General features: G+C 38.7%; 1 protein-coding gene across 6 annotated transcripts in view; it reads right to left on the minus strand.

The window, feature by feature from the left end:
* The window catches only part of LOC131684449 (GTPase-activating Rap/Ran-GAP domain-like protein 3), a 446,130-nt gene that overhangs the window by 300,714 nt on the left and 131,557 nt on the right, over nt 1–13,859 (minus strand). The window contains exon 1 of one of the 6 annotated variants that reach the window (XM_058967348.1): nt 8,544–9,329. The exons of the other annotated variants lie outside the window; for them this stretch is intronic. Coding sequence (XP_058823331.1) covers nt 8,544–8,584 — 41 coding nt within the window. The 5' untranslated portion in view covers nt 8,585–9,329. Of the gene's footprint in view, nt 1–8,543; nt 9,330–13,859 lie in introns of those variants that run through there. 6 annotated transcript variants of the gene reach the window in all.

Raw genomic sequence — 13,859 nt, forward strand, 5'->3', positions numbered from 1 at the left:
AAAATATTAATTTTTAGCGGCAGTGCTGCCAACTATGTGATTTTTTCAGTGAAATATTAAAAGTTTTTTTCTCTCAATACATATATTTAAGCACTAGCGTATGTAAGTATTATCCGTAGTCCCGAAGTAAATGTAATTTGTATGGCTGGATCCCGCTGCAGCAGGGCTGCCAGGGACAGTTTCTGTTATGGGTATAAAATATTTTTTTTAAATATCTATTATGAATCGAATTATTGTTCAAAACTGATAAACCCTATCAATTTAGACTGTCTTCGAAGACCTTTTCCATACAATTTGATTATTGTAAACATTGTAGGGAAATTTTGTTGAGTATCGGCCGGCAAATTGGAGCAGATTGTAGCACTGCAAAAGAGAAACCTATCTTAATCAAAACAGGTTTTTCGTGCTACTTGATCACCAAAGTGTTAATACAGAATTGTTTGAGAGCCCTATACTGCCCATGAAAGCATAAGAGTCCCATATTGAAAACGGCAAGCCGAGAAAAACGCTGTTCAATATTTACATTTTCATTGAGCCTTATGGGTGGAATAACCATGTTTTCGTATCTTTTCTATATTTTCTAAACACACCTGGTAATTTTATTTGTGCATCGTGATTCAATGGTGATATCGAATACTTATAACTTATAACTTATTTCCGACAAAAATTCTTATAAGATTCTTACACTTTAATTGGCAGTATCTACGCCTGGGAAAGTAGGACAAGAATGGGTTAATGTATATTACATAAATATTAACTCTTCATACTAAAGTATCACAACGTTGTCTTTCTTCGTGCTTTTGGAGTATTACAAATAACACGGTGCTTAAGTATTTTTCAAGTGACCCAGTATAGGTGGATGTAGATCTCATCAAATGCAACACAAAATAATGCATGAAAAACGATGTATACCCTCAAAATCTTGATTTCTAACAAAAAATTTTGTGTTTTGCGGGACCTTCAGCGCTAAAATTATTTCTACCCGGTCATTTTTAAAACCGATTTTAAATTTCTGTGTTTCCAGCAGAAAAATAAATGAGCTTCCCAACTGACATTAGTTCTTTTGTTCAAAATATTTAGTGATTTTTTTCATACAAATTAGGAAAATTACTCAACATTCATATTTTATTGAAAATTTAGATAGAACACTTAATTCTGCATCTAACGACCTTTTTATCTCCAAATTTGGTTGAAAATGGCAGAGTTATAATTAATTTTTCAAATTAGAAACTTGCTCGTATTAACTCTTAAGGCCTTATTGAGTCATTGTCACGCATTAAGGGATTCTATAATTGTATCTTCCGCTATTTTTTCTAATTTTAGCTTCAAAGTTTACATATATATTTTTAAATGTATACGTAATCGAACAAAAAAATCAATTTTCCGAAAATTTTATATGAAACCGTCCCCTCAAAAGTTCATGCGAGCAAATTCCTAATTTGTAAATAAATAACTCTGAAATTTTTCAACTGATTGTGATATAATAACTACAGAATACTCATAAAATTAAAAATCGGATGTAAAATGACCGCGTAGCAAATTTTTAGGGTCCTATATGTATATGCGCCCAAACGACCCTATATGTATAGGGCGCCCAAGATGCATCTGCCACAATTTCAGATTTGCGTTAACAAACTAACAGTCGTCATCATTATTTTAGTGGCCGAACAATCCGGGTAATCCGAATCATAATTTAATGTATTTTAGATTTCCCGGTTACTCGATCTTGGACCGCCAATCCCCAGCTTCTATGGACGCCCACCGCATCTTCCATAATTGTGCACAATCAGCGAGAGCGGGGGTTGCCCCGAAGTCATCTTCCATGTACTCTACTGATCATAACTTTAGCTGGTTTCTCTTCTGTCATTTCGCACTTCAAGTCCAGCCCACTGTAGTCTGCCGCATTTTATCAGCCTTCCAGTGTCAGCATGGCTGTATACTTGATATCGTTGGGGGTTCACGCATCTGCGCCTTTCTACAGTGCTGCCGCGTATTGAACGCAGAATTCTTCTCTCAAACAATCCTTCAACATCCATGCCTCATGGCCGTATAGAGCAACTGGGAGTATCAGTGATTTGAACAGAGCAAGTTTTGCGCGCATCCTTAGGCTATGGGTTTTTAGCTGACAGCGTAAACCATATTCGTAGCAGCAACATGCCTTTATCCTTCGCGGCTAACATCGTTATCATGTGTTACTAGCAGAGTTAAAAATAATCGAAGCTCTTTTTTGACGGCTGAAAATGAACCTGATGCGACTCGCGGCGAATAGAAAAAATATTCATTCAAATATCCATGCTATTCATTCAGTTGAATATCGTACAATATATTCATTTCACTAATTATCTAGGAAAATGTTTTCAAATGCCGGTAAAGCGAATAAAACAACAATCATCGTCGCTTACATTGTGCCACGACCTACTTTGATGCGTTTGATTCGTTGTTTTACGGTCGCTTCGTGTAATAATCGGAAACGAATGAAAATCTGCATGGATGAATGGACGGTATGTTCGTTTGACGTTTTCAGCTGCGTCACTGAATATTGAAAATGAATGCGGCTGAATATTTTGAATTTTCATTCAATGAATTTGAATATTTTTAGCTCTGGTCACTAGTGTTCTAAGATATATGAATTCGTTGTACCGTACCCCATCGATTGTCACCTCGAAACCAATTCTTGCAGCTCCAATTCTTGCAGCTTCCTTTTTTTCCACTGCTCTGCGATCAACGCCTACGATGTCGAAGTTTTTTGCAAAGTCAAGAAGCATGTGAGATCTCGTGATGATGGTTCCGTTACTTTGAACATCAGATCTTAGTATCGCTTGATTTTATCCTATCCAGCATCATACTAATCAGATTAATCAGTTTTGTCGGGAAACCATGGACAAGCACCATCTGCCACAGTTTGTATTGTTTTACTGTATCATATGCCGATTCATGATTTCAATCCACATGTGAAATCATGAATTTGTTGCTGGGTAAACATTTGGTCCGTCGTTGATTATCCTTCTCGAAACTCGCTTTGATATTCGCCGACAAAGCATTCAGCCAACAGGCGCAATCTCCCCAACAGAACACGAGAGACCAGCTTTCAGGCGGCATTGAGGATTGTTATGCCTTGAAAATCATTAAGCTCGAGTTTGTAGCCCCCTTGGGTGAATGACCATTTGGTTAAAGCCCCCCAATAAACAAAATTAAAAGTTTGAAGCCCTTCTTCAAAATAGGGTATATGAGGCCATTCAACCAATCCGAAGGCATTTTTTCTTCCACACAGATCATCCCGATCACGCAGTGGATTACTTCACAGAACTTTTAGAAGTTCACCCGGGATTCAGCCCTTCCCAACGGTCTTATCGTTTTTAAGCTCTCGGATAACCTTCCGTCTAGAAACCAGTGAACAAAAAAATTGCAGATTTGTTTACCCCTCGCTAATCGCCGGGTCCATTTACCGCAAAAAAAACTCTTCGGTCGAACAACGTTCGCTACCGCACGAAACTAACACTTATTAGAACATTTATCTTATTGACTATGCTGTATCAACGTACCCGCAATTAAAAAAAAAGAAAACACCTTTCCAATGGCACTAAGATTGAAAATACAACGTATACTTTTTGAGTTAGAGGCATTTAAAGACAAACCGCCATAAAAAAATGTTTACAGAAAAAGTTCAACAGTTCCCCAAATATGATCGTCGAGAGATTCTTAACAATGGACCAAAAACCTTGTATATGATAAAGCTCCCTGGTTTAATCCCAACAAATTAATCTGCATACTCCCACTACTACTGAGCACTATGTACATAGTTTTGTTCGATCGCATCCATCGTTCTGATTCTCAACCATTTTAATCATCAACAGTCGTCAAAATAATATAAATTCAAGCACTTGATTTTTATCGCTATTAATTTTTCACAGCTTCACAGAGCCGTGGGTCTTTTATATATTTACATGATGCAAAAAATAAAAACAATGAATAATACAATATTAATCTATCCGATCCCATGCGCGCGACTTACCATTGCGCGCGAGGATCCGTTTTCGTGTCGGGGCAATATTTGCAGCTACGTCAACTCGCACATGTCCGGATCATCATCGGGGTTACTGCCTTGATATTCGCGATCAGGTGTCGTTCCTAACTTCTTTCCCTTTCGGGTCACGAGCATGAAACCTCCGTCATTGCTAGTAGCACCCTCATTGGTTGTATTAGCTGAGGAGTTTGTTGTACTTGACGCGGCTTTCGCAGTTGTCATTATTGCTTGAACAGCAGCCACAAATTTGGCTACCGTTTGTGGCTCAGGGAATGATATTGGGGACTGAGTGTTGGCATTTTTTCTGTAGATGAGCTTTTCTTAGCGGTTTCTGGACAGGGTTGTCCATAATGTGCCGTTTGTTCACAGACCTGGCACGTGTTAATTTGTCCTTGATATGTACATAGAGTTCACTGTATAATGGTGTACTGCAGGATAAGGTAGGAGGGAATGGGTTGGTTTACCCGCATTCTTACCACAAAAACACAATTTGAGATACCTGAAAAGTAGTTCCTCCACGTGTCCTCCGTAATGGATTCCACTTCTCCGAAATACGACATGAATCTTTTAATGGCCACTTTGTAAGTACGTGGTGCCAAATCATGTAATTTGACTTCCACGTTGCCATTATCCATATACACAGGGATCTTGATTTTAGCGGTGTCACAATCCAGCACGTGTTTCAAGTTGTTTTGCGAAATGAATCTTTTCGCCTAGACGAATTTGTTGAACGTTATCAGCACCGCGTGCCTGACGTACTCCAACTGGATGAAGCTGACTTCTGAAAACCGAAGCTGCATTTTCACCTTCAGCAAATGTTCCACATCACCAATACTTGGTCTTTTGCGAAAATACCGGAAGTCAATGGCCACCGTGTTAGCCTGAAGAATCACATTTTGTTAATGAGACTCAGTCATCTTGATAGATCACCACACAAGAATAATAGTAACGGTTCTCTTTGTTCTTCAGATAATGCAAAGAAGAAAAAGCAACTGTTTACGCTGGCTTGGGTAGCAGCCGAGGACACACTGGTATTGTGACTGATGCCTTTGGTGGTTGAGAATAGACTGATGTTATCGTAATTAATGAAACTTGAACAATTACTAAAAAAATGAAATAGAAATTTGTTGAGTAGGAAATGCCGCTCGCTGATTTTCCTACTCGGGGCGGTTGCCCCCGTCACCCCCCCCCCCTTTACGACGCCACTGAGGATACGTGGACTGCCTATTCCTTGTCAGAAGATAATAATGGCTACATTGACTACCGGATTCTTCATCTAGTTGGCTACATTCCATTATCCCGAAGATATCAACAAAACCTTGGTTCAGAGGAGTGGATGTGGGATTTCATTCGTGTGATGTTTGACTCATGTCCAATAATCATACGATAGACGCTCATCTCCGACTCATCGAGCTCGAAAATAACTGTATCTACCCTTGTAGCGACGGTTATCACGATATCGAACATATTGTCTGGGCATGCTCCAAGTATTTTTCCTGCAGATCTTAGATATTGGATTCGCTTCAGGCCCGAGGAAGATCACCCAATGTCCCAGTTCGGGATATACTGGCAAGCCACGATCTCCTCTAAATGTCACTCGTATACGCCTGCCTAAAAGCTATCAATATACAGATTTAACTGCCCCTTTTATTTTTCTTATCATTCTCAGAAGTGCCCCCTTCCGACTGTACGGTACACCATCGATGGTTTGTTGCGGCTTCAAGGTGCCACGAAACATATTTTACGAAGGAGTTAACAAACACGTGACCTACAGCACAAACATCACGCGCAAAACTCGGTGTGTTGCCGACGCGCAGCTGGGACGAAACTGTCTGCAAGAACCCCTTGCTGGTTCGAGGAGGACAACCCGACTTCATTATCTTGCCTGATGAGGATCGTTCGAGTGTGTAATCGATGCCGTTGATTCCCCGTTTGCCTGAAACTGAAAGTTAATATTTTCTCTCACTGTCCATTCTCTCGCGCTGTCAAAGATAACCAGTTGCAGAAATTTACCCCTTTCTAAAACTCGCAAACGAGAGACTAAGCAATATCTTTAAATACTAACATTTATATAAATTTCTCTTGTTTTCTTTTAATTTGCCTAAATAGCAAAATAAATGATTTCCAGAAAATCCGACAAAAGTGACGCTTCGATTTATGAATATTTTTCATGCATGAAAAAAAGGTATGCGATCTCTTATAATAATCGTAATATTTAGTAGAATCGTTCCTCATCGAAAAATATTAGAAACGATTTTTTTTTTATTTCGTTATTAGGTTGCCGCTTTCCACGTTCGAAAAAATCGTGGTTTTTTCAAAAGTTTAATTTATTCAACATTTATAGGCTCTGGACCACTGAACTGATTTTCATTGTTCATAGCTCAAATAAATGGTTTGTAATTTTAAGAAAACATAGAAAACTTTCAAAGATATATTATTATGAAATGAAACAATATTATGTATGAAACAATAGCGTTTTGGTTTTTCTTGATTTTCACTGCAATGTTCCTTGGAAACTCCATACTTATTTATTATTAACTATGAATAACATAGCGAAAAATTGGGCTAGCGGCGCTAGACGTTTCGGAGATGGAGATATATGGTTAACTATCATGCGTCTTCATGTATGTGGGAGTATGGAGGTGCAACATTGTTTTTCTTCATATCCCTTAACCCATTCATGCCCAAGTTGTTTGTGGACAACAACGTTTTTAAACAGCTGCAACTTTTGATTGAGGCGAGATTTGCTCACAAAAACAAGTAAGGCTCATTAATGTGATTATTGTCTTTAATTTGAGTATAAATAGTCACAAGGATCAGCTCTAGAACAGAAATTATTGTAATTAGTCTGATTGGATTCCGAGGGAGCAGTGCTGCCAGGGACAATTTACGTTGACGACGAAAAATGATTTTTTCATATATCTTCGTTATGGTGCAATATTATTGAAAACTGATAAAACTTATCAATTTAGACTGTCGTTGGCTATGTTTTCCACGTAATTGGACTATTGTAATTATTCTAGTAGAATTTTATTGAGCATTAGAAGGTAAAAATTGACCAGCTTCTAGCACTGCCATGGAAGCACCTATCTTTATGAAAATAGGCTTTTCGTATTTCTTGAGCCAACCGTTTTCAAGGAAAAATATTTTTGAAACCCTACATGCACTAGAAAAAAGTTGGGCATGAAAGGGTTAAAAAGGTAAGGGGTCTCAAAGACCCTTTACAGTTACAGTTCTCTAGTTTCAATGAACTTGTAATTTGAAATACAAATGATCGAACATTTTCAGGCTTTCGATTCTCTCACTGATAAAACGACAAAAAAGAAGTTTTTGATTTCATTGGGTCTTGGCAGCGATGCTTCTTGAAATCACAATTTAACCTTGCCTGTTTGATGGTTAAAAATTGTGTCTCTGAAACGTCTAGCTCACCCACCCAGCCTAATTTTCCGGTATGTTATGCAGAATTAAATGATCTTTCAAAAAAAATATAGAAGAATGGAGTTTCCAAGAACTACCGCAGTGAAAATTAAGAAAACCTAATTAATACGCATATTTTTCATGCAAAATCATATATATTTGAAAGTTCAGAAATCTTGAAACAAGATTAAAAGACCTATTATTTGAGCCATTGACAATAAAAATCGGTTCGGCAGTTCAGTAGTAATGAATTTAGAAAAATCAATATTTGAAAAATCAGGATTTGTTGAACAAATGTGGAAAACGGTACCGTAAACACGAAATAAAAGAACATGTGCCTAATATTATTCTATGAGGAACGATTTTACCAAATATTACGAAATTCTGCGAAATCGTATAATTTTTTTTCATGTAATTGCTAACATCGCATATAATAACTAGCACCAAGCAGTTGTGTACGTTGATTTCGATCAACGATTTTTAGTATTTCCAAACAAAATCGACAGTTTAAACCACCTTTCATGTAGTCTCATAAGCCACACCCGATATTCGTCTTATTGAAAAAAATCGAACCTTCTCTAGCTTGTTGAAACTTTGTTTACTGTTTTCACAGTTGATTAGCAAGACCGTTGGGCCACGCTTCGTAGTTTGGTAGGAGCTCGTCCCAACCAACAGCTTATAGACTAAAGTGATTATGAAACACGAAATGGCAACCTATCATCCTTTTAATTAATAAACCATAGTTTACGGAGCATCATGTGAAAAGTTGCCACCTATTTGCCGAAATTATGTACAAATAACCCTAAAAGGGCTACAGCCGTCTGCCTAGCAGACACACCCTCCACCGAACAATTTAGTAGATCGGAAGGAAATATCAACGTAAAGTTGATTATCTCCTAAGCAAAATTTATCGCTACCGAAAAAAAAGTGTTCAACAAACACCGGACTAACGACGCGACGGTGCCGTAAAATTAGTGTACTCGATTCAGTGCCGTGAAAAGCCACCTGAGGAAAACGAGAAAATGGCAAAGAAAGGGTGCGACTAAGCAAACAACTCCGTTCGCTGTTGCAGAGATGAAAGCTCAATGTGTAATAAATTTACCTTTCCTCCGCGATGGCAGCGCTCAATAAATCCTTGTCCATGCCCCTTCGTACGCTGAAATAACACCACTTCTATCCGATGTGACTTCCGGTGCAGACCAACCACCAACAATGTGAACCGCTGTTGTGTATTATTATTGTGAACCGTTGACACAAGCGGCACTAACCCACGGTCGAGATGCTGACATTGGCATTATGTTTTATACATGAGAATTCAAGTACCACTCATTGATAATCAATATATTGACTTCTGGCTGTCGATGTGGGCGGAAACTTCGGAACGAATGTAGGCCACTGGCATCCAGACTCCCGTTGACACTGAAAAGGACGCACTCCGTTCACTTCAACAAGCACAGCCTGTAGCAATAAAATATATAATCCCTCCTGTTTCCAGCAAAATTCGCCATTTATTTAGGGTTTTTATGAGCACTTATATTTGGAAGGTAAATGTGATGCGTTCTCTTTAGCACACAAAAAAGCCCTCAGCTCCAATCCCTTTCGAGTGGTGTCCCATTCGGGAAGCGTCATAAACATGCACGATTTCACTATCCTCCGTACTGGGGTGGGATTAATAATTCAGACACATCCCATTCACAAAACTGTCGGTCGAGGTTCAACGACGTCTGGCCCGACGCGAATCTCGTTAGAATTGTATCAATCCAGAACAGACTCACTCACTCAAACGAGCCTCCAACGACGAAGTCAACACCAACACTATCACCCGCGGAACAGAACAGAGAACTAAGAAAAGCGAACCGCATCATGTGATTTTTCACGTCGAACTGACTCTTTGTTTTGGCCCGACCGTTACGTATTCTGGCGCGCGCTTGCTTCAGCAACGATTTCCAAAGTGGCGGAAAATCTAGCATCCAAGGCGTTACATATCTAGCCGGGTAGGGCCGACCGCGTGATCGAAGAGCAAACGTGCCGAAGAGCGGATATGCATACGACAGACGACGCTCAGTTTCTCAGAGCCCCAGCGTCTGGTCACTCATGGGTGCAAAAAGCTTCTAAGCTTTCAGTTCGGTGTTATGATTAGATAGAAAAGTCGTAGTTTTTGATACTGCAATGCTTTGGCGTCTGGAAATCATTACCAACACCTCAGATAAAGAAAGTTTTATATTATTATGATTACGACGGTAACACCGATAGCTCAATTGTGTGTAGCGTTTTCCGGTTTTGTTGATGTATTATCACGATAAAAGGTTCCGGTTTCAGGAAGCATGAGAATCTGTTAATAAATCTAAATTAGTAATTAAATTTGCGTTTCGATTTCGGCTTATCAGCAACCGACACTAACATAAAGCCTACACTAGCGCCGGATTGTCAGTTCTAAAAACGGGGGCACAATTTGCGTTTCTGGCCAAACTCCTAGTCAAGCGCGATGTTTCGCGAGATTTGCTGTTAACCCTGGTTAACCCTTTCTATTATAGAGGTTTTAACCTTAAGGTCATTCACTTGAAAAAGTGAATGATCTTAAGGTTAAAACCTATATAATAGAAATAATGACAAATATACAAATTGTTTATTTGATACGGCCAAATGTGTTAGCTTAACAGAACCTTGAGTATTATATAAATTTAAAAGATGAAAAAATAGAAAGGAATTAACGAATAAAGGATGTGTAGAAAAAACTTGCGTAACTTTTCTCATCCTTAACCGAAATTAAACAAAATGGTCAGTTTATCTTCAGAGTGTAACATCTGCTAAGTTTAGCAGAAGAAAATCCGCAAAACGTTCGCGAAGGAATCTTACCACCCGCATGCAAAATCCTGAGTTTTTGCATCGCGTCTTAGGAAAAATGATGGATTTACATTATTCGACCGTCTCGAATGTTCTCTTAAGGTTCCTGGAACGGATGACAGTGGACCATAAATCAAGAGCAGGGCGAAAACCAGGAATAACGCCTAAAAACAGACAGAGCATTGACTGCTCATTTCAAGCGGAATTCGAATATTTCGAAACGGAACATGGCCAGAAAACTAGATGTTTCACAAGGTTTCGTCTAGTGGGCCAAGAAACCGTATAAGATGCAGGACTTCTCAAATAGGGACGAACACCAGCAACGTGTTACCAAAACGCGCGACCAAAAACTTTACACGACGCCACTAACGAAATACTGGTACTGCGTCATTGATGATGAGACCAACCGATGACCATTTGAAACGCAAAATTCTGTCGAAATTCGCTTCGAAGTACCTGATTATGCAGGTCGTGACAAAAAGCTCCATGAAATATAAGATTTACAAAACTGAGTGTCTCCAAACACGGCTCTTGTCGATATAAACGTAGCACGATCAAAAACGGTTGATTTGGCCTACTTTGGAGTCATTTATTTATTTTATTTATTTATTTAAAAGCCCCTTTGAGTAAAATTTGCTTTTGTAATCTCTTCTCAAAAAGGCATCAAAACCTACTTTTCTTTTCAAAATATATAAATTCAATAAATCCTTAAACTAATTTAGCTCACTCAATTAAATAAAACCATAACAGAGCTAGGCTTCATTATCCACATGTATATAAAGTTCAAGTGATGCTAGCGTTGTTGTCTTGATAAATGAGTTGTCGTATTGAAATAACTGAAAATATATTAAATTTATGAAGTAACAAAGTTTAAGATTGGATCTGATTAGAAATACAAAGATGATTTTAAGGACAACAAAATCTCTATTACTTAGTACATCTCTAACAGAATGAAAGATTGGTTTTCCTACGGAAGAAAGGGCAGAAAAAAGATTCAGTCTTATTTCAGAAAATAAAGAATCGATTATATTAAGGCGGTAAAAATGGCTTCTACATACATAGTGATTTGATATTATACGAGAAAATGTTTGAATAAATAATCTTCTAACATTTAGTCTATAAAACCAAGGTTTACGTTTATCTTTTGGTAAAATAGAATGACACATATGTCCCAACTCACTAGTATCCCATGCTTGTTGCCAAAGTATATTAATTTTATGGCGAATTAAAGGAAAGTATTCGTTACCAAGAATTCCACGATCATAAAAAAATACCTCTTGATTCTCCTATTTTAGCCAACCTGTCTGCTTGTTCATTCCCATATATTTCACAATGTGATGGAACCCAAATAAATGTTATTGTGAAACCTTCTGAGTTCATTTTTTTAATATGATCTCGAATCATCCATATAAAGTGATGTGTTTTGTTATTGAAATTTATATAATCTAGAGCTAATAAAGAACTAAGACTATCAGAACAAATGAGATTGTGGCACTAATTTTTCAATAACTGAACATGTAAAATATAAAGCTGTTAATTCTGTAATAAAAATTGAACATGGAGAGCGCAAGCGAAAAAAAAATTGATATGCAAATTATAAATTGAATTGATCCATCCGTGAAATAAATATTTTTTTCGTTTATATTACTAATTTTCTGATTTAAAAAGGTTTCAGCAAATTGAGAATGATGAATTGAAGGAATATTGTAAAGTTGCGTTACCAAAGATGTGTCTATTATTGGTTTTGTACAATGAATATTAAAGTGAATATTGTTGAGTTTATTTGTTTATTTGTTGTACCGTCACCAATGGTGGTTTCTTAAACTAATTACATTTCAGAATACGCATTATTTTAGTTTTTATCGAATTCCTTGTCAGGTTGAAGTCAAACGCCGTCGCCACACTGTTAAACACACGCTGGAGTCCGGTAACAGCGCTCTGGCGCCCATAGTTAGTTCTCCTGAACGGGGCTCGCAGAAGAGAGTTATTGCGCAGAGCTCGAACGCGAGCTTGAAGATCGAGGCGTCCGAGGATAGTAGGGCAATCCACCCTGGCAGACAGTAAGTCCGCGACGAACAGGGCTCGAGAGCTTCGCTATTGCGATATCATGATTGATTTTGTCGAAGGCCGCAGATAAATCCATGTAAATAGCATCGGTTTGCAATCCGTCAGCAAATCCATCGAGTACATATGTTGTGAACGAGAGCAGGTTAGTCGTTGTCGATCGTTTAGGCATAAAGTCGTGTTGATCGTCTACAATGTAGTGTTTGCAGTGATAAAAAAGAGGGTCTAAGACAACCAGCTCGAATAGTTTTGATACTGCACTTAAACACGAGATTCCCCGATAATTGTCAATGTTCGATTTGTTTCCTTTTTTTGTGAACTGGAAACATGTGCGCTGCTTTCCAGCAGGAAGGGAATGTTCCAGTATTGAGTGATAGCACAAAGACTCGCCGAAGTGGTTCAAGAAGCCCGCTGATGCACTTTTTGACAAAAATCGAGGGAACGCCATCTGGGCCCGGGGAACTAGATGCTTTCAGCTTGGAATTTGCTGCAAGAATGGCAGCATTATCGACACAAATTCGGTTGATGGTTCGTCCTAGAGAAGGAGTTAGATTTGAAGCGGCAGCGACTTGTTGTGGGGAAAGGTTCTCGTCGAAAAAAAACGCTTGAAAATTTGTCGGAAAACAATTGGCAAATTTCCTTAGTGTCGGTTCTTAAAACTCCATTCAATGACATACAAGATGGTAACCCGGATTCTTTTCGCTGCTCGTTCACATATTTCCAAAACGACTTGGGCTTGGATTTCAGTTGACGTTCGACGTTTCGCTGGTATCTAAAAAAGGCACGTCTGCTTTTCTGTTTGTATTCGTGGTTGAGTTGAAAGTAGTGGTTTCGTAATGCAAGTGTCTTATGCTTCGAGAACTTTTTAAATGCGGCTCGTTTGGCAGTTTTTAATCGTCTAAGCACTGTTGATTGCCAGGGAGGGTGTTGATTTGTGCTGACTGTTTGTTTTGGCACATGACGGTCGATTAGGTAGTTAAGAATATTAGAAAACTTCATCGCTGCTTCGTTCGCGTCATCATTGTTAAGATTTTCGTCCCAGTTTATATGCAACAGCGTGCTAACGATGCTGTCGTAGTCAGCGTTTTTAAAATCGTAGACGATAGAGCTTGAGACGTCTTCAAAATTCACTCCTAGGTTAGCAGCGAGTACAAGATGTAGTGGGGGATGATGGCGCACATGCTGGACTAAAGGTGTCGGAGCGGCACAGCAGTAGTCCCGGGCACTTACAAAGCAGAGGTCAAATGTACGTCCATTCTCGTTGATGAAATTGTTAATTTGCCGAAGAGTTGCGCTACTGTAGTTGTCCAAGATACAACTGGCATTGTTGATAAGCACAGACTTTTCGATATCCAATCGTAGAAATCCATTACTTGCCGGGCACCAGGTCAAGCCAGGTAAGTTGAAGTCGCCCAGTATAACAATATCATCAGACGGGGCAGCGATCGAGGTGATGAAAGAAACGGAGGAAAGATGTACATCGATCAGGCTGTAATCACGAATTCGGTCA

This window comes from Topomyia yanbarensis, chromosome 2 (assembly GCF_030247195.1).
Source record: "Topomyia yanbarensis strain Yona2022 chromosome 2, ASM3024719v1, whole genome shotgun sequence".
Taxonomy (NCBI): Eukaryota; Metazoa; Arthropoda; class Insecta; order Diptera; family Culicidae; genus Topomyia; species Topomyia yanbarensis.